General features: G+C 44.5%; 1 protein-coding gene across 3 annotated transcripts in view; it reads left to right on the forward strand.

The window, feature by feature from the left end:
- LOC115125536 (R3H domain-containing protein 2-like) overlaps positions 1-27,500 on the forward strand; it is a 125,565-nt gene that overhangs the window by 83,735 nt on the left and 14,330 nt on the right. For 2 of the 3 annotated variants that reach the window (XM_065002034.1, XM_065002036.1), the window contains 6 exons: positions 536-815; positions 6,799-6,959; positions 7,217-7,365; positions 8,343-8,440; positions 8,593-8,762; positions 10,221-10,371. In XM_065002034.1, the coding sequence (XP_064858106.1) occupies positions 536-815; positions 6,799-6,959; positions 7,217-7,365; positions 8,343-8,440; positions 8,593-8,762; positions 10,221-10,371 (1,009 nt within the window). The remainder of the gene's footprint in view (positions 1-535; positions 816-6,798; positions 6,960-7,216; positions 7,366-8,342; positions 8,441-8,592; positions 8,763-10,220; positions 10,372-27,500) is intronic. The other variant, XM_065002035.1, reaches the window with a different exon arrangement.

Below are 27,500 nucleotides of genomic sequence, written 5' to 3' on the forward strand. Positions count from 1 at the left end.
AGATGGAAAATAAACCCCAGGAAGAGTAGCTGCTGCCTTGGCAGGAACTAATGGGGATCCATAATAAACCCCAGGAAGAGTAGCTGCTGCCTTGGCAGGAACTAATGGGGATCCATAATAAACCCCAGGAAGAGTAGCTGCTGCCTTGGCAGGAACTAATGGGGATCCATAATAAACCCCAGGAAGAGTAGCTGCTGCCTTGGCAGGAACTAATGGGGATCCGTAATAAACCCCAGGAAGAGTAGCTGCTGCCTTGGTGCAGGAACTAATGGGGATCCATAATAAACACCCAGGAAGAGTAGCTGCTGCCTTGGCAGGAAATAATGGGGATCCATAATAAACCCCAGGAAGAGTAGCTGCTGCCTTGGTGCAGGAACTAATGGGGATCCATAATAAATATAAATGCTACCTTTGAACTTCCATCAACCGCTAAGAGTTGATTTCTAGTTTGCGCACTTTTAATAATTTGGTTGGAAGGTTTCTTATTGTACTACCTATGAACTGACTGTATTTCTCCCTCCCTCTGCTCCTCCAGATATCTTATTACACCCCTGGGCAGCAGTACCCCAGCACAGGGCAGCAGTACCCCAACACAGGGCAACAATACCCCAACACAGGGCAGCAGTACCCCAGCACAGGGCAGCAGTACCGGCCTGGACCCATGTCTCACCAGGTGTCCTACCCTGCCCAGCCCATGGCTCAGCCCATGCCCCAGCCCATGGCTCAGCCCATGCCCCAGCCCATGGCTCAGCCCATGCCCCAGCCCATGGCTCAGCCCATGCCCCAGCCCATGGCTCAGCCCACACAGCAGTCTGGTCAGTACCACTACAGTACCATCTTTCTCAGTTAAAGATTAGTCTGTCTGTGTTTTTAAAGTGCTGTACAGTTTTATACTGAACAAAAATATACAGTATTCAGACCCTTTGACATTTTTCCACATTTTGTTACGTTACAGCCTTATTCTAAAATTAATTAAATTAAACATTTTCCTCAGCAATCTACACACAATACCCCATAATGACAAATAAAAAACAGAAATACCTTATTTACATAAGTATTCAGACCCTTTGCTATGGGATTTGAAATGTATCTGCATCCTGTTTCCATTGATCATCCTTGATTGGAGTCCACCTGTGGTAAATTCAATTGATTAGACATGATTAGGAAAGGCACACACCTGTCTATTTAAGGTTCCACAGTTGACAGTGCATGTCAGAGCAAAAACCAAGCCATGAGGTCGAAGGAATTGTCCGTAGAGATCCGATACAGGACTGTGTCGAGGCACAGATCTGGGGAAGGGTACCAAAACACTTCTGCAGCATTGAAGGTCCCCAAGAACACAGTAGCCTCCATCATTCTTAAATGGAAGAAGTTTGTAACCACCAATACTCTTCCTAGAGCTGTCCTCCCAGCCAAACTGAGCAATCAGGGGGGAGAAGGGCCTTGGTTAGGGAGGTGACCAAGAACCCGATGGTCACTCTGACTGAGCACTAGAGTTCCTCTGTGGAGATGGAACCTTCCAGAAGGACAACCATCTCTGTAGCACTCCACAATCAGGCCTTTATGGTAGAGTGGCCAGACGGAAGCCACTCCTCAGTAAAAGGCACATGACAGCCTGCTTGGAGTTTGCTAAAAGGCACCTAAAGACTCTCAGACTATGAGAAACAAGATTCTCTGGTCTGATGAAACCAAGACTGAACTCTTTGTCCTGAATGCCAAGCATCATGTCTGGAGGATACCTGGCATACTGGTGGCAGCATCATGCTGTGGGGATAATTTTCAGCAGCAGGGACTGGGAGACTAGTCTGGATTGAGGCAAAGATTAATGGAGCAAATTACCAGAGAGATCCTTGATGAAAACCTGCTCCGGAGTGCTTAGGACCTCAGACTGGGGTGAAGGTTTACCTTCCAACAGGACAAGGACCCTAAGCACACAGCCAAGACAATGCAAGAGTGGCTTTGGGACAAGTCTCTGAATGTCCTTGAGTGACCCATCCAGAGCCCGGACTTGAACCAGATCGAACATCTCTGGAGAGACCTGAAAATAGCTGTGCAGTGACGCTCTCATTCCAACCTGACAGAGCTTGAGAGGATCTGCAGAGAAGAATGTGAGAAACTCCCCAAATACAGGTGTGCCAAGCTTGTAGCGTCATACCCAAGAAGACTTGAGGCTGTAATCGCTGCCAAAGGTGCTTCAACAAAGTACTGAGTAAAGGGTCTGAATACTTATGTAAATGTAATATTTCATTTTTTCTTTTTCATAAATTTGCAAAAATGTCTAAACCTTTTTTTTTTGCTTTGTCATTATGGGGTATTGTGTGTAGGTTGATGAGGAAAAACACATCAAACAATTTTAGAACAAGGCTGTAACCTAACAAAATGTGGAAAAAGTCAAGATGTCTGAATACAATCCAAAGGCACTGTAAACGAAACATGTAAAGTGTTGGTTCCTGAAATTAAAGATTCCAGAAATGTTCCATACGCTGATGTCGTGTCTTTGGCAATGCCGGATTAAGTGATATGACATGCTATTCTATAAAATGATTTCTCCATAAATTAATATTACCTGATTGAGCTAATCATGTAAATGTAATTAACTAGAGAGTCGGGGCACCATGAAATAATATTTATAGAGCTGTTATCTTCCGAATAAACTCTTAAAGACCTGGTAATATGTTACATCAATAGCAGTCAATATTAATCGTCACCTTAATTCAGTCTCATCTGAAAGTTGTAAATTCTTTGTTATCTGCACGAACCCTGGCTAACAATTTGAATCAGCAATACAAAATTGGGTTTAATGATTTATTTACTAAATACCTAACTAATCACACAGAATTACACATACACATAATTAATCATAACTTGATTACAAATTACGTCATAAAGGAAAATGTCCCTAGCGGGCGGAACAGATATGACAGCTTGTTACACAAAAGAAAAGGGGCTGGGTGTGAGTGAAAGAGCGGGAAGACTGAGGAAAAAAGGGCTGTGAAATCTGTGCTATCGTAAATACAGTATCTTATGCATTCTAAATTACCGCCCATTTGGAAAAGGAAAATGCATTAAATATTTACTCTGAGCTGCGCTTCAGTAGGTTGGTGGTAGATGGAAGGCCGTGTTGCCAAACCGAGTCCTTTGAAGAATGTCTCTGGTGGTCAATTGGATACTCTGTAGTAACGTTGTAGTAACGTCGTTGTGTGATAGACGGGATACTCTGTCTGTTCCTTCCTAACCTTCGTTTGCAGCTGCTGTTGCTCAACGGCTAGGAGATTTCACTTCTGTAGTGAATAAGAGTTCAAAGTTCATACCATTCGCAACCAAAGGTCACGCTGATGTTGGCTTCGTTCTGTAGTTATTATCTGAATCATTCTGACATCGGACCGTCATCCTCACATCCTCGGAACAGGAGGTTATATTGCCGTCAAGGCTTTATATAGGAAGGGAGAGGAGGGTGTGTTTCATAGTTTACAACCTGTGTCTCTTCACGTGGGCGGGCCACTGAGTCGGGCCTAATTCACTCATGAAAAACCAAATCTCACATTTTAGAAGCTAAAATCACATTTCATCCCATCACAAATAATTTCATATTCAAACATTTAAATTGAACAACAATTCCATGTGAATCCGATAACTCTGATGTGTAGACTTTCCACTGTAGAGTTTGTCATCTTATCATTGATGAGAATGTCTCAGATGACAACCGAACTGACATCATATTCATTAAGTACCACCGCATATGTTCAATTGGTCGGATTACCAGAATATAGTTCATTTCCCCCCCATCTTCTGATGTTCCCAGAAACTCTATGTTAACCAAGGTGTTTGCAAATGTAACATCAGTAGGGTAGAGAGAGGAAAAGGGGGGGGAAGAGGTATTTATGACTGTCATAAACCTACCCCCAGGCCAACGTCATGACACTGACCTTCATATAAGGAACTGGCTTGCATACTTTCAGGACGTAATTATGTTGGAGTTATCCCTTGCCGTATGAATAAAACGAGTCCTAGCACTCATCGAACATGGAATGTGGGGTGGGGGGTGTGAATGTATATTTGGAATGGGTGGGAGGGGATGTACTTTTTTTATTATTAAATGGGGGGGTGAATTGTAATTTTATTTTTATGATTGTATTGCTCTTGTGACCCAATAACAAAACTATATATTTTTCCCCTGTACACACAAAAACAAAACAAAAATTTCGGATCTATTTTGCACAAATATGTTTACTTCCTTGTTAGTGAGTATTTCCCCTTTGCCAAGATAATCCATATCAATAATCTGTTTAAACAGCATGATCATTACAGGGCGGCAGGGTAGCCTAGTGGTTAGGGCGTTGGACTAGTAACCGGAAGGTTGCAAGTTCAAATCCCCGAGCTGACAACGTACAAATCTGTCGTTCTGCCCCTGAACAGGCAGTTAACCCACTGTTCCTAGGCCGTCATTGAAAATAAGAATTTGTTTGTTAACTGACTTGCCTAGTTAAACAAAGGTAAAATAAAATTTAAAAAATTACACAGGTTCACCTTGTGCTGCGGACAATGAAAGGCCACTCTAAAATGTGCAGTTTTGTCACACAACACAATGCCACAGATGTCTCAAGTTTTGAGGGGTCATGCAATTGGTATGCTGACTGCAAGAATGCCCACCAGAGCTGTTGCCAGATATTTTATGTACACTTTTCTACCATAAGCCGCTGAATTTGTCACTACGTCCAGCCGGCCATCTGAGAAATGCTCACTAACAGGGATTTAAACCAATTTGAACACGTCATTTGAGAGAAATAAGCTTTTTGTGCATGTGGAATACTTCTGGAATCTTTTATTTCAGCTCATGAAGCGTGGGACTAACACTTTACATGTTGCGTTTATATTTTGGTTGGGTGTGATTACATCTGACCATATCCTTGTTCATACAACACCAATTCGTTCTACTTGGATGGGGCTACACGATACACTCCCTGCATCTCGTAACGGTCTGTTCAGACCTTTTTTTTGACCAGGTTTTAAACATTAAAAAATAAAAAATAAATATTGGACATGCTTTTGACCAAAGCCAACTCAATTTCTACACTTCATATTAAAATGAGGTTACACTCACAGTTTGAGAATCTGACTAAGCAGGATCGGTGAAAGCCAGGACCACTGTACACTGTATTTCACTGTGTATATTTGCTGAATAAACATTTATCAACAGTGTGTTGTGTTTTGAGTACAGAGACTTTCAAAGCATAGAGGCACCGAAGTGCTGATCGCCTGATTTGGCAACATAGAATACACTGTGTACGGTAGCCGTTCACTCACCCAGTCAACATGATCAGACCCTTGCCGTGTCAACAGAAACAACGCCAACAGAGCTCTAAAATAACACAAGGATCAAGGTTAGCTAAATACGGGTTCCCAGGAATAAATGGCTATTTTAGTCACCACATTGCGTAGTTGGGGACAGAAGCACTGATGCAACGAGTCCTGAAAAGTTACCTTGGTTACACTCGGAATGACCCTGAGCATTCAGGCAGCAACAAGCCTACCCTCTGCCGGAGAGTCATGTTCTGCTTCCCCATATAGGCCCATGGTCTTCCATGACTTTGTGTACATTCCTTTCTTTCTAGACAGTCTGTGTTAACATGAACATGAAATCAATCTTATTGATACGTCCCTACGTGCATCATTTAAATAATGTTTCTTCGTGTTTTATAGTGTATTCTGTAGTTTTTAGCTTACTCTATGTGGATTTGTGTAAATTCTGCGTCTGTATATCCTGTTCATCGCCTGTCTGTATATCCTGTTTATCGCCTGTCTGTATATCCTGTTTATCACCTGTCTGTATATCCTGTTTATCACCTGTCTGTATATCCTGTTTATCGCCTGTCTGTATATCCTGTTTATCGCCTGTCTGTATATCCTGTTTATCGCCTGTCTGTATATCCTGTTTATCGCCTGTCTGTATATCCTGTTTATCGCCTGTCTGTATATCCTGTTTATCGCCTGTCTGTATATCCTGTTTATCGCCTGTCTGTATATCCTGTTTATCACCTGTCTGTATATCCTGTTTATCGCCTGTCTGTATATCCTGTTTATCGCCTGTCTGTATATCCTGTTTATCGCCTGTCTGTATATCCTGTTTATCGTCTGTATATCCTGTTTATCGCCTGTATATCCTGTTTATCGCCTGTCTGTATATCCTGTTCATCGCATGTCTGTATATCCTGTTTATCGCCTGTCTGTATATCCTGTTTATCGCCTGTCTGTATATCCTGTTCATCGCATGTCTGTATATCCTGTTTATCGCCTGTCTGTATATCCTGTTTATCGCCTGTCTGTATATCCTGTTTATCGCCTGTCTGTATATCCTGTTTATCGCCTGTCTGTATATCCTGTTTATTGCCTGTCTGTATATCCTGTTTATCGTCTGTCTGTATATCCTGTTTATCATCTGTCTGTATATCCTGTTTATTGCCTGTCTGTATATCCTGTTTATCGCCTGTCTGTATATCCTGTTTATCGCCTGTCTGTATATCCTGTTTATTGCCTGTCTGTATATCCTGTTTTAGTGGCAGCTCCATTTCACTGAGTCAAATTCCTGTATATTCAAATGTATTTAGAGTATAAATGTGATTCTTCCATGTGCCTTGCGTGTCACCAGTAGGACCAGGGTTGATAGGTGTGTGGCATTTCCAAAATACACACACACACACACACACACACACACACACACACACACACACACACACACACACACACACACACACACACACACACCTGTGTTACCATGACCATGTCCTACATAACCAGCAGCTCTCCAGACCATGATGCCCAGCCAGCAGCCCCAGTACCAGGGAATGATAGGAGTATCCCAGCAGCCCCAGAACCAGGCCCTCCTCACCTCCCAGGGGCAGGGCATGCATGGACAGGTGACAGCCATGATGGTCCAGTACCCACAGATGTCCTCATATCAGGTACATTTAAGGTTGTGTGTGTGTGTGTGTGTTTGTGTGTGAGATTGCTACATCTTGTATGCATTTAGGAGTTCCTCAAGGCTCAGTTCTCGGACCACAACTATTTTTATGTAAAAGTAACGAGTGGGATGTAACTGTTGTAATCCGAACCCGGGTCTCTCGCTCGGGAAACCAGCTATTAGACCAAGAGGATATTCCCTATTGGGCAGAGGGTGTCAACTCACCTTGGCTACATGTTCATGTGTCCTGCCTCCTAGCAGGTCCCTGTGGCCAGTGACTCTCAACAGGTGATCCAGCAGTACCAGCAGCAGGTCATGGTGCCAGTCAGTCAGTCTGTGCAGACTGTCCAGGGGCCCATGCCTGTATACTACAGCGTCATCACCCCCACACAACAGAACAGCACAAGGTAGGTACTTTAAAAAAAATGTAAGTGATTTTATAAAGCGTGCTTTGAACAGATACTGAAGTGCTGGATATATTGTATGGGGAGAACTACTCCCAACATATTGCCTCCAGCAGATCTGTTGAGCTACAACCCAGATAACTTGTTCTAAATAAGTGTCACTTATAATCTCACTTCTGGAATTACAATAATAAACTACACTTTAAAAAAATAACAAAATAAACACATTACAGAGGAAATGGCCTATACTCCAGAAGCAGACTGAATCCGTTCATTCCTGAATGAAGTTGAATGTAATTCTTATCAGTAACAAGCTCTCCTGCTGACCGCCTGGCTAAGCAGTAATTGTAAGACACTCTGGGGAAACTTGAGCTGTAAGTGAAGTCATTAAAGACGATTGAATTAGGATAGAAAGTCACATGACTGGAATCAATAAACAACCCATTTAAACACTTGAATCTGACACTCTCGCTAAACAATATATGACCGTTGTGATTGAAGCCTAGCAGCTTATTGATGTGATATGCCTACCGTCTGTGGATGACTGCCAAGTGTTTACAGTGCGTGTCTCTGTGTGTTTCTGTGTGTGTGTGTGTGTGTTTCTCTGTGTGTGTGTGTGTGTGTGTGTGTGTGTGTTTCTCTGTGTGCGTCTCTGTGTGTGCGTCTCTATCTCTGTGTGTGTGTGTGTGTGTGTGTGTGTGCGCGCGTCTCTGTGTGTTTGTGTGCGCGTCTCTGTGTGTGTGTGTGCGCGTCTCTGTGTGTGTGTGCGCGTCTCTGTGTGTGTGTGCGCGTCTCTGTGTGTGTGTTTCTCTGTGTGTGCGTGTTTCTCTGTGTGTGTGTGTGTGTGCGCGTCTGTGTGTGTGTGTGCGTGTGTGTGTTTCTCTGTGTGTGTGTGTGTGTGTGTGCGCGTCTCTGTGTGTGTGTGCGTGTGTGTGTTTCTCTGTGTGTGTGTGTGTTTCTCTGTGTGCGTCTCTCTCCAGTCCATCAGTAGGGTACCTGCAGCCCAGCTCAGAGCAGTACCAGATGAACCCGTCTACTTCTCCCTGCAACCCTCCACAGATACAGCAGCAATATTCAGGTGAGAGTTCATCCGTTTTCCCGAGCTCTAACTTTATCGATTAGGTTTGGTCAACAACGTTGGCCCTGTGTCGTAGCCCTTATGACGAAGGGTTCACTTTAAAAGTGTAACCTTTTCCCTACAATGCTCTAACTTTGTGTGTGTTGCTACAGGGGTGGCCCCCCCAGGGCCTGGGATGATGGTCATGCAGCTTAGTGTCCCCAATGGACCCCAGCCTACCCACAATCCTCCTCTGGTCCAGTGGAACCCCTGCAAGTACTACAGCCTCGAGCAGAGACCCAGTAAGCCTGGAGAACTCTACAAATCTGACAACACACAACAGGTACTGTATACAGCACTACTATAATACTACCATATAGTACTACAACAGGTACTATATACAGCATTACTATAATGCTACACTACAGTACTACAACAGGTACTGTATACAGCATTACTATAATGCTACACTACAGTACTACAACAGGTACTATATACAGCATTACTATAATGCTACACTACAGTACTACAACATGTACTATATACAGCACTACTATAATACTACCACTACAGTACTACAACAGGTACTATATACAGCACTACTATAATACTACCATACAGTACTACAACAGGTACTATATACAGCACTACTATAATACTACCATACAGTACTACAACAGGAACTATATACAGCACTACTATAATACTACCATACAGTACTACAACAGGTACTATATACAGCACTACTATAATACTTCCATACAGTACTACAACAGGTGCTATATACAGCATATATACAGTGCTACAACAGGTACTATATACAGCACTACTATAATACTACCATACAGTACTACCACAGGAACTATATACAGCACTACAATAATACTACCATACAGTACTACAACATGTACTATATACAGCACTACTATAATACTACCATACAGTACTACAACAGGTGCTATATACAGCATATATACAGTGCTACAACAGGTACTATATACAGTACTACTATAATACTACCATACAGTACTACAACAGGTACTATATACAGCACTACTATAATACTACCATACAGTACTACAACAGGTACTATATACAGCACTACTATAATACTACCATACAGTACTACAACAGGTACTATATACAGCACTACTATAATACTACCATACAGTACTACAACAGGAACTATATACAGCACTACTATAATACTACCATACAGTACTACAACAGGTACTATATACAGCACTACTATAATACTACCATACAGTACTACAACAGGTACTATATACAGCACTACTATAATACTACCATACAGTACTACAACAGGTACTATATACAGCACTACTATAATACTACCATACAGTACTACAACAGGTACTATATACAGCACTACTATAATACTACCATACAGTACTACAACAGGTACTATATACAGCACTACTATAATACTACCATACAGTACTACAACAGGTACTATATAGAGCACTACTATAATACTACCATACAGTACACCAACAGGTGTTATATACACAGAATTACTGTACTTCCTGTATACTCTATACCTCTCCCTCACTTACAGAATCCTGTGGACTATTCAGGAGGACAGCGTAGGATTCTCCTATGCTGACATGACATTTTAAATGAAAAAATACTAATTTGTGATATTTGTTGACTATCTGTATTGTGAACTACAGTATGTCGCTCTGGATAAGAGCGTCTGCTAAATGACTTAAATGTAATGTAATGTCCTCTGCTCTATCCATGTCCTCCCCTCTATCTCCCTCCCCCATCCCCCCTCCAGACGAGTACACAGATGCAGAGCAGTCCTCTGTCCTCCCCCACCCAGTCTCCTACCCCCTCCCCCTCAGGCAGCGTGAGCAGTGTCTGTCCAGGCCTCGGCCCTCTGCCCCTACTGTCACAGTTCCCCCGGCCCGGACCAGGGCCCGCACAAGGTAACACCATACAGAGACGGAGACAAACAGCTGCACACCGTAACACTTACCATGCACACACCGCATACACACACACACACACACACACACCGTAACACTTACCATGCACACACCGCATGCACGCATACACAGACAGACACACACACACACACAAGTGGCCTCCCGAAAGGTGCCCTGGTCTAAGGCGCCACTACAGCCGACTATGACGGGAGTCCGGGAATCAGCCCAGCGCCGTCCGGGTTCGGGGAGGGTTTGGCCGGGGTTCACCACGCTTTAAGCAACTCCTTGTGGCGAGCCAGGACTCATGCAAGCGGACTTTAGTTGTCAGTTGAACAGTGTTTCCTGGCTTCCGGGTTAAGCGAGCAGTGTGTTAAGAAGTAGCTTGGCGGGTCATGTGATGCAGGAAACGTGCCTCTACCGACCCCGTTGGGGAGTTGCCATGATGACACCAGATCGGAACAACCATTTTGGATGTCACGAAATAAGGGGAGAAAAAAACACTTTTTTTTTTTACAAACGCACGCACACACACACACACACACACACTCACACTCACACACCAGTTTGACATGACATGACAAAAAGATGTGTACATGCCACCTTACTGAACAAATGTCACTGTGAGCCGGTAGCAGTCACGCTCATTCACACACACACGCTCATACACACACACAGTGATTCCACACTCCAAGACTGCTTCCATCACGTGGACTGGGATATGTTTCGTATTGCATCAAACAACAACATTGACGAATACGCTGATTCTGTGTGCGAGTTCATTAGAACGTGCGTTGAAGATGTCGTTCCCATAGCAACGATTAAAACATTCCCAAACCAGAAACCGTGGAATGATGGCAGCATTCGCGTGGAACTGAAAGCGCGAACCACAGCTTTTAATCAGGGCAAGGTGACTGGAAACATGACCGAATACAAACAGTGTAGCTATTCCCTCCGCAAGGCAATCAAACAAGCTAAGCGTCAGTATAGAGACAAAGTAGAATCTCAATTCAACGGCTCAGACACGAGGTATGTGGCAGGGTCTACAGTCAATCACGGACTACAAGAAGAAAACCAGCCCAGTCACGGAACAGGATGTCTTGCTCCCAGGCAGACTAAATAACTTTTTTGCCCGCTTTGAGGACAATAGAGTGCCACTGACACGGCCCGCAACTAAAACATGCGGACTCTCCTTCACTGCAGCCGACGTGAGGAAAACATTTAAACGTGTTAACCCTCGCAAGGCTGCAGGCCCAGACGGCATCCCCAGCCGCGCCCTCAGAGCATGCGCAGACCAGCTGGCTGGTGTGTTTACGGACAGATTCAATCAATCCCTATCCCAGTCTGTTGTTCCCACATGCTTCAAGAGGGCCACCATTGTTCCTGTTCCCAAGAAAGCTAAGGTAACTGAGCTAAACGACTACCGCCCCGTAGCACTCACTTCCGTCATCATGAAGTGCTTTGAGAGACTAGTCAAGGACCATATCACCTCCACCCTACCTGACACCCTAGACCCACTCCAATTTGCTTACCGCCCAAATAGGTCCACAGACGATGCAATCTCAACCACACTGCCCTAACCCATCTGGACAAGAGGAATACCTATGTGAGAATGCTGTTCATCGACTACAGCTCGGCATTTAACACCATAGTGCCCTCCAAGCTCGTCATCAAGCTCGAGACCCTGGGTCTCGACCCCGCCCTGTGCAACTGGGTACTGGACTTCCTGACGGGCCGCCCCCAGGTGGTGAGGGTAGGCAACAACATCTCCACCCTGCTGATCCTCAACACGGGCCCCACAAGGGTGCGTTCTGAGCCCTCTCCTGTACTCCCTGTTCACCCACGACTGCGTGGCCACGCACGCCTCCAACTCAATCATCAAGTTTGCGGACGACACAACAGTGGTAGGCTTGGTTACCAACAACGACGAGACGGCCTACAGGGAGGAGGTGAGGGCTCTCGGAGTGTGGTGTCAGGAAAATAACCTCACACTCAACGTCAACAAAACTAAGGAGATGATTGTGGACTTCAGGAAACAGCAGAGGGAACACCCCCCTATCCACATCGATGGAACAGTAGTGGAGAGGGTAGTAAGTTTTAAGTTCCTCGGCATACACATCACAGACAAACTGAATTGGTCCACCCACACAGACAGCATCGTGAAGAAGGCGCAGCAGCGCCTCTTCAACCTCAGGAGGCTGAAGAAATTCGGCTTGTCACCAAAAGCACTCACAAACTTCTACAGATGCACAATCGAGAGCATCCTGTCGGGCTGTATCACCGCCTGGTACGGCAACTGCTCCGCCCACAACCGTAAGGCTCTCCAGAGGGTAGTGAGGTCTGCACAACGCATCACCTACACCACCCGATGTCACAGGAAGGCCATAAAGACAATCAAGGACAACAACCACCCGAGCCACTGCCTGTTCACCCCGCTATCATCCAGAAGGCAAGGTCAGTACAGGTGCATCAAAGCTGGGACCGAGAGACTGAAAAACAGCTTCTATCTCAAGGCCATCACACTGTTAAACAGCCACCACTAACATTGAGTGGCTGCTGCCTACATACTGACTCAACTCCAGCCACTTTAATAATGGGAATTGATGGGAAATGATGTAAAATATATCACTAGCCACTTTAAACAATGCTACCTAATATAATGTTTACATACCCTACACTATTCATCTCATATGTATACGTATATACTGTACTCTATATCATCTACTGCATCTTTATGTAATACATGTATCACTAGCCATTTTAACTATGCCACTTTGTTTACATACTCATCTCATATATATATACTGCACTCAATACCATCTACTGTATCTTGCCTATGCCGCTCTGTACCATCACTCATTCATATATCTTTATGTACATATTCTTTATCCACTTACACTTGTGTCTATAAGGTAGTAGTTTTGGAATTGTTAGCTAGATTAGATTACTTGTTGGGTATTACTGCATTGTCGGAACTAGAAGCACAAGCATTTCGCTACACTCGCATTAACATCTGCTAACCATGTGTATGTGACAAATAAATTTGATTTGATTTGACACACACATGCTCATACACACACACACACTCATACACATATACAAACGCATACACACACACACACACGCACGCACACACATGTTTGACTACGGTGATCCTCTTTCACCCCCTTCACACAGTGACCCCTTCACACAGTGACCCCTTCACACAGTGTCCCCTTCACACAGTGAACCCTTCACACAGTGACCCCTTCACACAGTGTCCCCATCAGTGTCCCCTTCACACAGTGACCCCTTCACACAGTGTCCCCTTCACACAGTGACCCCTTCACACAGTGTCCCCATCAGTGTCCCCTTCACACAGTGACCCCTTCACACAGTGTCCCCTTCACACAGTGTCCCCATCAGTGTCCCCTTCACACAGTGACCCCTTCACACAGTGACCCCTTCACACAGTGTCCCCTTCACACAGTGACCCCTTCACACAGTGACCCCTTCACACAGTGACCCCTTCACACAGTGACCCCTTCACACAGTGTCCCCTTCACACAGTGACCCCTTCACACAGTGACCCCTTCACACAGTGTCCCCTTCACACAGTGACCCCTTCACACAGTGTCCCCTTCACACAGTGTCCCCTTCACACAGTGTCCCCTTCACACAGTGTCCCCTTCACACAGTGTCCCCTTCACACAGTGTCCCCTTCATCACACAGTGACCCCTTCACACAGTGTCCCCTTCACACAATGACCCCTTCACACAGTAACCCCTTCACACAGTGACCCCTTCACACAGTGTCCCCTTCACACAGTGTCCCCTTCACACAGTGTCCCCTTCACACAGTGTCCCCTTCACACAGTGACCCCTTCACACAGTGACCCCATCACACAGTGACCCCATCACACAGTGACCCCGTCATGATGAGCTGTCCATGTTGTTTCTGACCAGCCACCAGCAGGCCCTGAGAACCTAACTCACCTTACCCACATGGCTGCGCTGACCCCAACCTCCCCCCTTACACACACACACACCTCACGCCTGCTTGCCTACGTTATCTAGCCCTTTCACCTACTCATCTGTCCTCACACACCTGACTTGGGTTGCAAAGGGAGGGTATATTACTGGAAACCTAAGTTTAGACATTGTTTTTGCTTTCAGGTTTTTGGGGGAAATTTTATAAGACGACACGACATCAAGTGGAATTTTTTGGGGTATTTCAGATTATCACTGGCCCTCTGTGTCGCCTCATCTAAAATACTGTATATACAATATTTAAATAAGATGTTTTAAAAAGTAAAACATTGAATGACAAAGCAGTAAAATATTATCCTAAATATAAACCTTTGTGAATACCATTCGTTGTGTTTAATATGAGGGTTTCAGCATTAAATTAACTTTATTTTTCCTCACACTTGTCTTTATTTTACTATGTCTCTGTGGGCAGTTGTGAAAAAAAGTCAATAGTTGTAAGAGTTGCAGAGTTAATTGAAAATAATGGCATTGTTGATTTTAGATGCTTTTTTCATTAATTAGTCTATTTTCTACTGAATCATACGGTCTATTTACTAGAATCTCATGGACAATAGGGAGACAAAAATAATAATAATTAATACTATATATGAATACATGTTTTTTATTTTTTTATACTTTATTCAAGTGTAAATGACCAAAGTTAACATAGAAAACCAGTGAATTACCAATATTACTTTGGTAGCTTGCTCGACACACACACACCAGTGGAGGCTGGTGTCATTTGGTTTAGGAGGGTGCGAGACCTACGATATACAGTGCATTCGGAAAGTATTCAGACCCCTTGACTTTTTCGATTTTGTTACGTTACATCCTTATTCTAAAATTTTTTTTATTTTTAACCCTCATCAATCTACACACAATACCCCATAATGACAAAGCAAAAAAAGGTTTTTAGAAATGTTTAGCAAATGTATTAAAAAAAAAAAAAAACTGATATCACATTTACATAAGTATTCAGACCCTTTACTCAGTACTTTGTTGAAGCACCTTTGGCAGCGATTACAGCCTTGAGTCTTCTTGTGTATGACGATACAATCTTGGCACACCTGTATTTGCGGGGTTTCTCCCATTCTTGTCTGCAGATCTTCTCAAACTCTGTCCCGTTGGATGGGGAGCGTCACTGCACAGCTATTTTCAGGTCTCTCCAGAGATGTTCGATCAGGTTCAAGTCCGGGCTCTGGCTGGGCCACTCAAGAACATTCAGAGACTTGTCCTGAAGCCACTCCTGCGTTGTCCTTTTGGAAGATGAACCTTCACTCCTGAGCGCTCTAGAGAAAGTTTTCATCAAGGATCTCTCTGTACTTTGCTCAATTCAGCTTTGCCTCGATGCTGACTATTCTCCCAGTCCCTGGCGCTGAAGAACATCCCCACAGCATGATGCAGCCACCACCATGCTTAACCGTATTTAACCTTTTTATTTAACTAGGCGAGTCAGTTAAGAACAAATTCTTATTTACAATGATGGCCTTCACCATGTACCAAAAGGCAAAAGGCCTCCTGTGGGGATGGGGGCCTGGGATTAAAAATGAATAAATAAATACAATATAAATATAGGACAAAACACACATCACAACAAGAGAGACCTAACACAACACTACGCAAAGAGAGACCTAATACAACACTACGCAAAGAGAGACCTAACACAACACTACGCAAAGAGAGACAACACTACGCAAAGAGAGACAACACTACGCAAAGAGAGACCTAATACAACAACACAGCAAGGTAGCAGCACAAAACATGGTACAAACATTATTGGACACAGACAACAGCACCAAGGGCAAGAAGGTAGAGACAACAATACATCACACAAAGCAGCCACAACTGTCAGTAAGATTGTCCATGATTGAGTCTTTGAATTAAGAGATTGAGATAAAACTGTCCAGTTTGAGTGTTTTGTTGCAGCTCGTTCCAGTCGCTAGCTGCAGCGAACTGAAAAGAGGTGCGACCCAGGGATGTGTGTACTTAGGGGACCTTTAACAGAATGTGACTGGCAGAACGGGTGGTTGTGTGTGTGTGAGATATGAGGGCTGCAGTAGATATCTCAGATAGGGGGGAGTGAGGGTTTTATAACTGTAGGGATGGTGCCAGGTTTCCTCCAGACGTGACGCTTGGCTTTCAGGCCAAAGAGTTCAATCTTGGTTTCATCAGACCAGAGAATCTTGTTTCTCATGGTCTTGAGTCTTTAGGTGCCTTTTAGCAAACTCCAAGCAAACTCCACGCTGGCTGTCATGTGCCTTTTACTGAAAAACGGCTTCCATCTGGACATTCTACCATAAAGGCCTGATGGTGAAGTGCTGCAGAGATGATTGTCCTTCTGGAAGGTTCTCCCATCTCCACAGAGGAACTCTAGTGCTCTGTCAGAGTGACCATCGGGTTCTTGGTAACCTCCCTGACCAAAGCCCTTCTCTCCCAATTGCTCAGTTTGGCTGGGCGGACAAAGTCTCGGTTGTTCCAAACTTCTTCCATTTAAGAATGAATGAGGCCACTGTGTTCTTGGAGTCCTTCAATGCTGCAGAAGTGTTTTGGTTCCCTTCCCCAGATTTGTGCCTCGACACAATCTTGTCTCTGAGCTCTACGGACAATTCCTTCGATCTCATGGTTTGGTTTTTGCTCTGACGTGCACTGTCAACTGTGGAACCTTTAATAGACAGGTGTGTGCCTTTCCAAATCATGTCTAATCAATTGAATTTACCACAGGTGGACTCCAATCAAGTTGTAGAAATATCGCAAGGATGATCAATAGAAACAGAAGCTCAATTTCGAGTCTCACAGCAAAGGGTCTGAATACTAATGCAAATAAGTTGTGTTTTTTTACATTTGTAATACATTTGCCATAATATTTTCGCTTTGTCATTATGGGGTGTATTGTGTGCAGATTGAGGATTTTTATTTATAGAATCCATTTTAGAATGAGGCAATGTGGGAAAAGGAAGGGGTCTGTAGGTGGAAGGGGACGAGAACCATGAGCCTCCTAGGTTTTGTATTGAAGTCAATGTAGCCAGAGGAGGATGGAAGCTAGCTGTCCTCCAGCTACACCATGTTGCTTCCCTACAGAGTGCTGTTGAGGCTACTGCAGACCTTCATTGCAAAAACGCTGTGTTTTAATACATTATTTGGTGACGTGAATATATTTAGTATTGTTATCTAAAAATTATATATAATAATAATAAATTATATTTAGTATTGTCTAAATAATAGTAATTGTCTATCTAAAAATTAGAGGTTGACCGATTAATCGGAATGGCTGATTAATTAGGGCCCATTTCAAGTTTTCATAAGTCTTTAATCAGCATTTTTGCCAATTTATATTGCAATCCACGAGGAGACTGTGTGGCAGGCTGACCACCTGTTTACGCGGTGCAGGCTGACCACCTGTTTACGCGGTGCAGGCTGACCACCTGTTTACGCGGTGCAGGCTGACCACCTGTTTACGCGTGGCAGGCTGACCACCTGTTTACGCGGTGCAGGCTGACCACCTGTTTACGCGTGGCAGGCTGACCACCTGTTTACGCGGTGCAGGCTGACCACCTGTTTACGCGGTGCAGGCTGACCACCTGTTTACGCGGTGCAGGCTGACCACCTGTTTACGCGTGCAGGCTGACCACCTGTTTACGCGGTGCAGGCTGACCACCTGTTTACGCGAGTGCAGGCAGCAAGGAGCCATGGTAAGTTGATAGCTAGCATTAAACTTATAAAAAAAACTATCAATCTTAACATAATCACTAACTACACATGGTTGATGATATTACTTGTTTAACTAGCTTGTCCTGCATTGCATATAATTAATGCGGTGCCTGAAATTGTCACTTCTCTTGCGTCCAGTGTAAGCAGAGTCAGGGTACAGTTGAAGTTGGAAGTTTACATACACTTAGGTTGGAGTCATTAAAACTCGTTTTTCAACCACTCCACAAATTTCTTGTTAACAAACTATAGTTTTGGCAAGTTGGTTAGGACATCTACTTTGTGCATGACACAAGTAATTTTTCCAATAATTGTTTACAGATTATTTCACTTATAATTCACTGTGTCACAATGCCAGTGTGTCAGAAGTTTACACACACTAAGTTGACTGTGCCTTTAAACAGCTTGGAAAATTCCAGAAAATTATGTCATGGCTTTAGACGCTTCTGATAGGCTAATTGACATAATTTGAGTCAATTGGAGGTGTACCTGTGGATGTACTTCAAGGACTACCTTCAAACTCAGTGCCTCTTTGCTTGACATCATGGGAAAATCAAAAGATATCAGCCAAGACCTCAGAAAAATAAATTGTAGACCTCCACATGTCTGGTTCATCCTTGGGAGCAATTTCTTAATGCCTGAAGGTACCACGTTCATCTGAACGAACAATAGTACGCAAGTATAAACTCCATGGGACCACGCTGCCATCATACCGCTCAGGAAGAAGACGCGTTCTGTCTCCTAGAGATGAACGTACTTTGGTGCGATAAGTGCAAATCAATCTCAGAACAACAGCAAAGGACCTTGTGAAGATGCTGGAGGAAACCGGTACAAAAGTATCTATATCCACAGTAAAACGAGTCCTATATCGACATAACCTGAAAGGCCGCTCAGCAAGGAAGAAGCCACTGCTCCAAAACCGGCATGAAAAAGCCAGACTACAGTTTACAACTGCACATGGGGACAAAGATCGTACTTTTTGGAGAAATGTCTTCTGGTCTGATGAAACAAAAATATAATTGTTTGGCCATAATGACCATCCGTTATGTTAGGAGGGAAAAGGGGGAGGCTTGCAAGCCGAAGAACACCATCCCAACCGTGAAGCACGGGGGTGGCAGCATCATGTTATGGGGGTGCATTGCTGTAGGAGGGACTGGTGCTCTTCACAAAATAGATGGCATCATGAGAAGGGAAAATTAGGTGTATATATTGAAGCAACATCTCAAGACATCAGTCAGGAAGTTAAAGCTTGGTCGCAAATGGGTCTTCCAAATGGACAATGACCCCAAGCATACTTCCAAAGTTGTGGCAAAATGGCTTAAGGACAACAAAGTCAAGGTATTGGAGTGGCCATCACAAAGCCCTGACCTCAATTCCATAGAAAATTTGTTGGCCGAACTGATAAAGCGTGTGTGAGCAAGGAGGCCTACAAATCTGACTCAGTTACACCAGCTCTGTCAGGAGGAATGGGCCAAAATTCACCCAACTTATTGTGGGAAGCTACCCGAAAACGTTTGACCCAAGTTAAACAATTTAAAGGCAATGCTACCAAATACTAATTGAGTGTATGTAAACTTCTGACCCACTGGGAATGTGATGAAATAAATAAAAGCTCAAATAAAGCATTCTCTCTACTATTATTCTGACATTTCACATTCTTAAAATAAAGTGGTGATCCTAACTGACCTAAAACAGGGAATGTTTACTAGGATTAAATGTCAGGAATGGTGAAAAACTGATTTGAAATGTATTTGGTTAATTAAGGTGTATGTAAACTACAGACTTCAACTGTATATGCACCAGTCTGGCTCGTTGCGAACTGTGTGAAGACCATTTTCTTCCTAACAAAGACCGTAATTCATTTGCCGGAATTGTACGTAATTATGACATAACATTGAAGGTTGTGCAATGTAACAGCAATGTTTAGACTTGGGGTTGCCACCCGTTCGATAAAATACTGAACGGTTCTGTATTTCACTGAAAGAATAAACGTTTTGTTTCAAAATGATAGTTTCCGGTTTTGACCATATTAAATGACCTAATGCTCGTATTTCTGTCTGTTTATTATATTATAATTAAGTCTATGATTTAATATTGGATAGAGCAATCTGACTGAGCGGTGGTAGGCAGCAGCAGGCTCGTAAGCAGGGTTGAAGCACAGTGCTGTCAATGACTTCAAGCCCATCAACTCCAGAGATTAGGCAATGAGAATATTGAAGACTCAAGTTTAAAAGAACCACCAACTTTCAAATGTTCTCATGTTCTGAGCAAGGAACTTAAACGTTAGCTTTTTTACATGGCACATATTGCACTTTTACTTTCTTCTCCAACACTGTGTTTTTGTGTTATTTAAACCAAATTGAACATGTTTCATTATTTATTTGAGACTAAATTGATTTTATTGATGTATTATATTAAGTTAAAATAAGTGTTCATTCAGTATTGTTGTAATTGTCATTATTACAAATAAATATATATATATATATATATATATATATATATATATAAATCGCCCGATTTAATCGGTGTCTGCTTTTTTTGGTCCTCCAAAAATCGGCATCGGCTTTGAAAAATCATAATTGTTTGACCTCTATTAAAAATGATAACTTTTTTAAATATTACATTTTTTAAATTTGTATTATTCACTGAGGAGGATGGTCCTCCCCTTGCGCTTCTGAGGAATCTACACACGGGTCTGTTATTCCTGGCATTGAGAGATGAGTCCCAGCCAACTCCTAGTTCTCGCTCTTTCACCCACTTCCACAGTAACCTCTTCACACAGTGACCCCTTCACACAGTGACCCCTTCACACAGTGACCCCTTCATGATGAGCTGTCCATGTTGTTTTTGACCATCCACCAGCAGGCCCTGAGAACCTAACTCACCTTACCCACATGGCTGCGCTGCCCTCCCCCCTACACACACAGACACACACACACACACACACATCACACCACCTTGCCTAGCTTGCTCTTTCACCTACACATCCATCTTCACACACTGCCTCAGCTGACTGTTTACACTCTATACACACAGACACACAGTTATCCTGGCCTTTCACAGACACACAGGTATCCTGGCCTTTCACAGACACACAGTTATCCTGGCCTTTCACAGACACAGGTATCCTGGCCTTTCACAGACACAGTTATCCTGGCCTTTCACAGACACAGTTATCCTGGCCTTTCACAGACACACCGTTATCCTGGCCTTTCACAGACACACAGTTATCCTGGCCTTTCACAGTTTATCCTGGCCTGTCAGACACACAGTTATCCTGGCCTTTCACACAGACACACAGTTATCCTGGCCTTTCACAGACACACCGTTATCCTGGCCTTTCACAGACACACAGTTATCCTGGCCTTTCACAGACACACAGTCATCCTTGCCTTTCACAGACACACAGACACACAGTTATGCTGGCCTTTCACAGACACACAGTTATGCTGGCCTTTCACAGACACACAGTTATCCTGGCCTTTCACAGACACACAGTTATCCTGGCCTTTCACAGACACAGTTATCCTGGCCTTTCACAGACACAGTTATCCTGGTCTTTCACAGACACACAGTTATCCTGGCCTTTCACAGACACACAGTTATCCTGGCCTTTCACAGACACATTTATCCTGGCCTTTCAGACACACATTTATCCTGGCCTTTCACAGACTCACAGTTATCCTGGCCTTTCACAGTCACCAAGTTATCCTGGCCTTTCACAGTCACCAAGTTATCCTGGCCTTTCACAGTCACCAAGTTATCCTGGCCTTTCACAGACACACAGTTATCCTGGCCTTTCACAGACACACATTTATCCTGATCTTTCACAGACACACCGTTATCCTGGACTTTCAGATACACAGTTATCCTGGCCTTTCACAGACACAGTTATCCTGGCCTTTCACAGACACACAGTTATCCTGGCCTTTCACAGACACAGTTATCCTGGCCTTTCACAGACACAGTTATCCTGGCCTTTCACAGACACACCGTTATCCTGGCCTTTCACAGACACACCTTTATCCTGGCCTTTCACAGACACACAGTTATCCTGGCCTTTCACAGACACACAGTTATCCTGGCCTTTCACAGACACACCGTTATCCTGGCCTTTCACAGACACACCTTTATCCTGGCCTTTCACAGACACACAGTCATCCTTGCCTTTCACAGACACACAGACACACAGTTATGCTGGCCTTTCACAGACACACAGACACACCGTTATCCTGGTCTTTCACAGACACACAGTTATCCTGGCCTTTCACAGACACACAGTTATCCTGGCCTTTCACAGACACATTTATCCTGGCCTTTCAGACACACATTTATCCTGGCCTTTCACAGACTCACAGTTATCCTGGCCTTTCACAGTCACCAAGTTATCCTGGCCTTTCACAGTCACCAAGTTATCCTGGCCTTTCACAGTCACCAAGTTATCCTGGCCTTTCACAGACACACAGTTATCCTGGCCTTTCACAGACACATTTATCCTGGCCTTTCAGACACACATTTATCCTGGCCTTTCACAGACTCACAGTTATCCTGGCCTTTCACAGTCACCAAGTTATCCTGGCCTTTCACAGTCAAGTTATCCTGGCCTTTCACAGACACAAAGTATCCTGGCCTTTCACAGTCACCAAGTTATCCTGGCCTGTCACAGTCACCAAGTTATCCTGGCCTTTCACAGACACACATTTATCCTGATCTTTCACAGACACACCGTTATCCTGGACTTTCAGATACACAGTTATCCTGGCCTTTCACAGACACAGTTATCCTGGCCTTTCACAGACACACCTTTATCCTGGCCTTTCACAGACACACAGTTATCCTGGCCTTTCACAGACACACAGTCATCCTTGCCTTTCACAGACACACAGACACACAGTTATGCTGGCCTTTCACAGACACACAGACACACCGTTATCCTGGTCTTTCACAGACACACAGTTATCCTGGCCTTTCACAGACACACAGTTATCCTGGCCTTTCACAGACACATTTATCCTGGCCTTTCAGACACACATTTATCCTGGCCTTTCACAGACTCACAGTTATCCTGGCCTTTCACAGTCACCAAGTTATCCTGGCCTTTCACAGTCACCAAGTTATCCTGGCCTTTCACAGTCACCAAGTTATCCTGGCCTTTCACAGACACACAGTTATCCTGGCCTTTCACAGACACACAGTTATCCTGATCTTTCACAGACACACCGTTATCCTGGACTTTCAGATACACAGTTATCCTGGCCTTTCACAGACACACAGTTATCCTGGCCTTTCACAGACACACATTTATCCTGATCTTTCACAGACACACATTTATCCTGGCCTTTCACAGACTCACAGTTATCCTGGCCTGTCACAGTCACCAAGTTATCCTGGCCTTTCACAGACACACCGTTATCCTGGCCTTTCACAGACACACCGTTATCCTGGCCTTTCACAGACGCACCGTTATCCTGGCCTTTCAGATACACAGTTATCCTGGCCTGTCACAGTCACCAAGTTATCCTGGCCTTTCACAGACGCACCGTTATCCTGGCCTTTCAGACGCACCGTTATCCTGGCCTTTCAGATACACAGTTATCCTGGCCTTTCAGATACACCGTTATCCTTGCCTTTCAGATACACAGTTATCCTGGCCTTTCACCTACACACAGACACACAGTTATCTTGCCTTTCACTAAATCAGACACACCGTTATCCTAGCCTTTCACAGACACACAGACGTTATCCTGGCCTTTCAGATACACCGTTATCCTTGCCTTTCAGATACACAGTTATCCTGGCCTTTCACCTACACACAGACACACAGTTATCTTGCCTTTCACTAAATCAGACACACCGTTATCCTGGCCTTTCAGACACACCGTTATCCTGGCCTTTCAGATACACCGTTATCCTTGCCTTTCAGATACACAGTTATCCTGGCCTTTCACCTACACACAGACACACAGTTATCTTGCCTTTCACTAAATCAGACACACAGTTATCCTGGCCTTTCACAGACACACATTTATCCTGGCCTTTCACAGTCACCAAGTTATCCTGGCCTTTCACAGTCACCAAGTTATCCTGGCCTTTCACAGTCACCAAGTTATCCTGGCCTTTCACAGTCACAAAGTTATCCTGGCCTTTCACAGTCACAAAGTTATCCTGGCCTTTCACAGTCACAAAGTTATCCTGGCCTTTCACAGTCACAAAGTTATCCTGGCCTTTCACAGTCACCAAGTTATCCTGGCCTTTCACAGGCCCTGGCCTTTCACAGTTATCACCACAGTTATCCTGGCCTTTCACAGTCACCAAGTTATCCTGGCCTTTCACAGTCACCAAGTTATCCTGGCCTTTCACAGACGCACCGTTATCCTGGCCTTTCACAGACACACCGTTATCCTGGCCTTTCACAGTCACCAAGTTATCCTGGCCTTTCACAGACGCACCGTTATCCTGGCCTTTCACAGACTCACAGTTATCCTGGCCTTTCACAGTCACCAAGTTATCCTGGCCTTTCACAGTCACAAAGTTATCCTGGCCTTTCACAGACCTGGCCTTTCACAGATTTCACACACAGTTATCCTGGCCTTTCACAGTCACAAAGTTATCCTGGCCTTTCACAGTCACAAAGTTATCCTGGCCTTTCACAGTCACCAAGTTATCCTGGCCTTTCACAGTCGCACCGTTATCCTGGCCTTTCACAGACGCACCGTTATCCTGGCCTTTCACAGACGCACCGTTATCCTGGCCTTTCACAGACGCACCGTTATCCTGGCCTTTCACAGACACCAAGTTATCCTGGCCTTTCACAGACGCACCGTTATCCTGGCCTTTCACAGACTCACAGTTATCCTGGCCTTTCACAGACGCACCATTATCCTGGCCTTTCACAGACTCACAGTTATCCTGGCCTTTCACAGACGTTATCCTGGCCTTTCACAGACACCAGTTATCCTGGCCTTTCACAGACACACAGTTATCCTGGCCTTTCACAGACACACATTTATCCTGATCTTTCCTGGCCTTTCACAGACCTTATCCTTTCAGATACACAGTTATCTGGCCTTTCAGACACAGTTATCCTGGCCTTTCACAGACACAGTTATCCTGGCCTTTCACAGACACAGTTATCCTGGCCTTTCACAGACACACCGTTATCCTGGCCTTTCACAGACACACCTTTATCCTGGCCTTTCACAGACACACAGTTATCCTGGCCTTTCACAGACACACAGTCATCCTTGCCTTTCACAGACACACAGACGCACCGTTATCCTGGCCTTTCACAGACACACCTTTATCCTGGCCTTTCACAGACACACAGTTATCCTGGCCTTTCACAGACACACAGTTATCCTGGCCTTTCACAGACACACAGTCATCCTTGCCTTTCACAGACACATTATGCTTATCCTGGCCTTTCAGACACACAGGCCTTTCACAGACTCACACCTGGCCTTATCCTTATCCTGGCCTTTCACAGACACACAGTTATCCTGGCCTTTCACAGACACACATTTATCCTGATCTTTCACAGACACACAGTTATCCTGGACTTTCAGATACACAGTTATCCTGGCCTTTCACAGACACAGTTATCCTGGCCTTTCACAGACACAGTTATCCTGGCCTTTCACAGACACACCGTTATCCTGGCCTTTCACAGACACACATCCTGGCCTTTCAGATACCTTATATCCTGGCCTTTCACAGACACACAGTTATCCTGGCCTTTCACAGACACACAGTCATCCCCTTTCAGCCTTATCCTTGCCTTTCTCACAGTTATCCTGGCCTTTCACACACAGACACACAGTTATGCTGGCCTTGCCTTTCACAGACACACAGACACACAGTTATCCTTGCCTGGTCCTTTCACAGACACACAGTTATCCTGGTCTTTCAGACACACAGTTATCCTGGCCTTTCACAGACACACAGTTATCCTGGCCTTTCACAGACACATTTATCCTGGCCTTTCAGACACACAGTTATCCTGGCCTTTCACAGACACACATTTATCCTGGCCTTTCACAGTCACCAAGTTATCCTGGCCTTTCACAGTCACCAAGTTATCCTGGCCTTTCACAGTCACAAAGTTATCCTGGCCTTTCACAGTCACAAAGTTATCCTGGCCTTTCACAGTCACCAAGTTATCCTGGCCTTTCCTGGCCTTTCACAGCACCAGACACACAGTTATCCTGGCCTTTCACAGACACACAGTTATCCTGATCTTTCACAGACACACAGTTATCCTGGACTTTCAGACTCACACAGTCACCAAGTATCCTGGCCTTTCACAGACACACAGTTATCCTGGCCTTTCACAGACACACATTTATCCTGATCTTTCACAGACACACATTTAGGCACTCCTGGCCTTTCACAGACTAGTTATCCTGGCCTGACTCACAGTCACCATTATCCTGGCCTTTCACAGACTCACAGTTATCACTTTCAGATACACAGTTATCACAGACACACCGTTATCCTGGCCTTTCACAGACACACCGTTATCCTGGCCTTTCACAGACACAGTTTATCCTGGCCTTTCAGATTATCACAGTTATCCTGGCCTTTCACAGATACCGTTATCCTGGCCTTTCAGATACACAGTTATCCCTGGCCTTTCACCTACACACAGACACACAGTTATCTTGCCTTTCACTAAATCAGACACACCGTTATCCTAGCCTTTCACAGACACACAGACACACCGTTATCCTAGCCTTTCACAGACACACAGACACACAGTTATCCTGGCCTTTCAGACACACAGTATCCCACAGTTATCCTTGCCTTTCAGATACACAGTTATCCTGGCCTTTCACAGACACACAGTATCACAGACAGACACACAGTTATCTTGCCTTTCACTAAATCAGACACAGACACGTTATCCTGGCCTTTCAGCCTTTCACAGACACACAGACACACCACAGTTATCTGGCCTTTCAGACACACAGACACCTGGCCTTTCACAGACACACAGTTATCCTGGCCTTTCACAGTCACACACACAGTTATCCTGGCCTTTCACAGCACTTTCCTGGCCTTTCACAGACACACAGACACACAGTTATCCTGGCCTTTCACAGACACACAGACACACCGTTATCCTGGCCTTTCACAGACACACAGGTATCCTGGCCTTTCACAGACACACAGGTATCCTGGCCTTTCACAGACACAGTTATCCTGGCCTTTCACAGACACACAGTTATCCTGGCCTTTCACAGACACACAGTTATCCTGGCCTTTCACAGACACACAGTTATGCTGGCCTGTCACAGACACACAGTCATCCTTGCCTTTCACAGACACACAGACACACAGTTATGCTGGCCTTTCACAGACACACAGACACACCGTTATCCTGGTCTTTCACAGACACACAGACACACCGTTATCCTGGC

Source organism: Oncorhynchus nerka, linkage group LG15 (assembly GCF_034236695.1).
Source record: "Oncorhynchus nerka isolate Pitt River linkage group LG15, Oner_Uvic_2.0, whole genome shotgun sequence".
NCBI lineage: Eukaryota > Metazoa > Chordata > Actinopteri > Salmoniformes > Salmonidae > Oncorhynchus > Oncorhynchus nerka.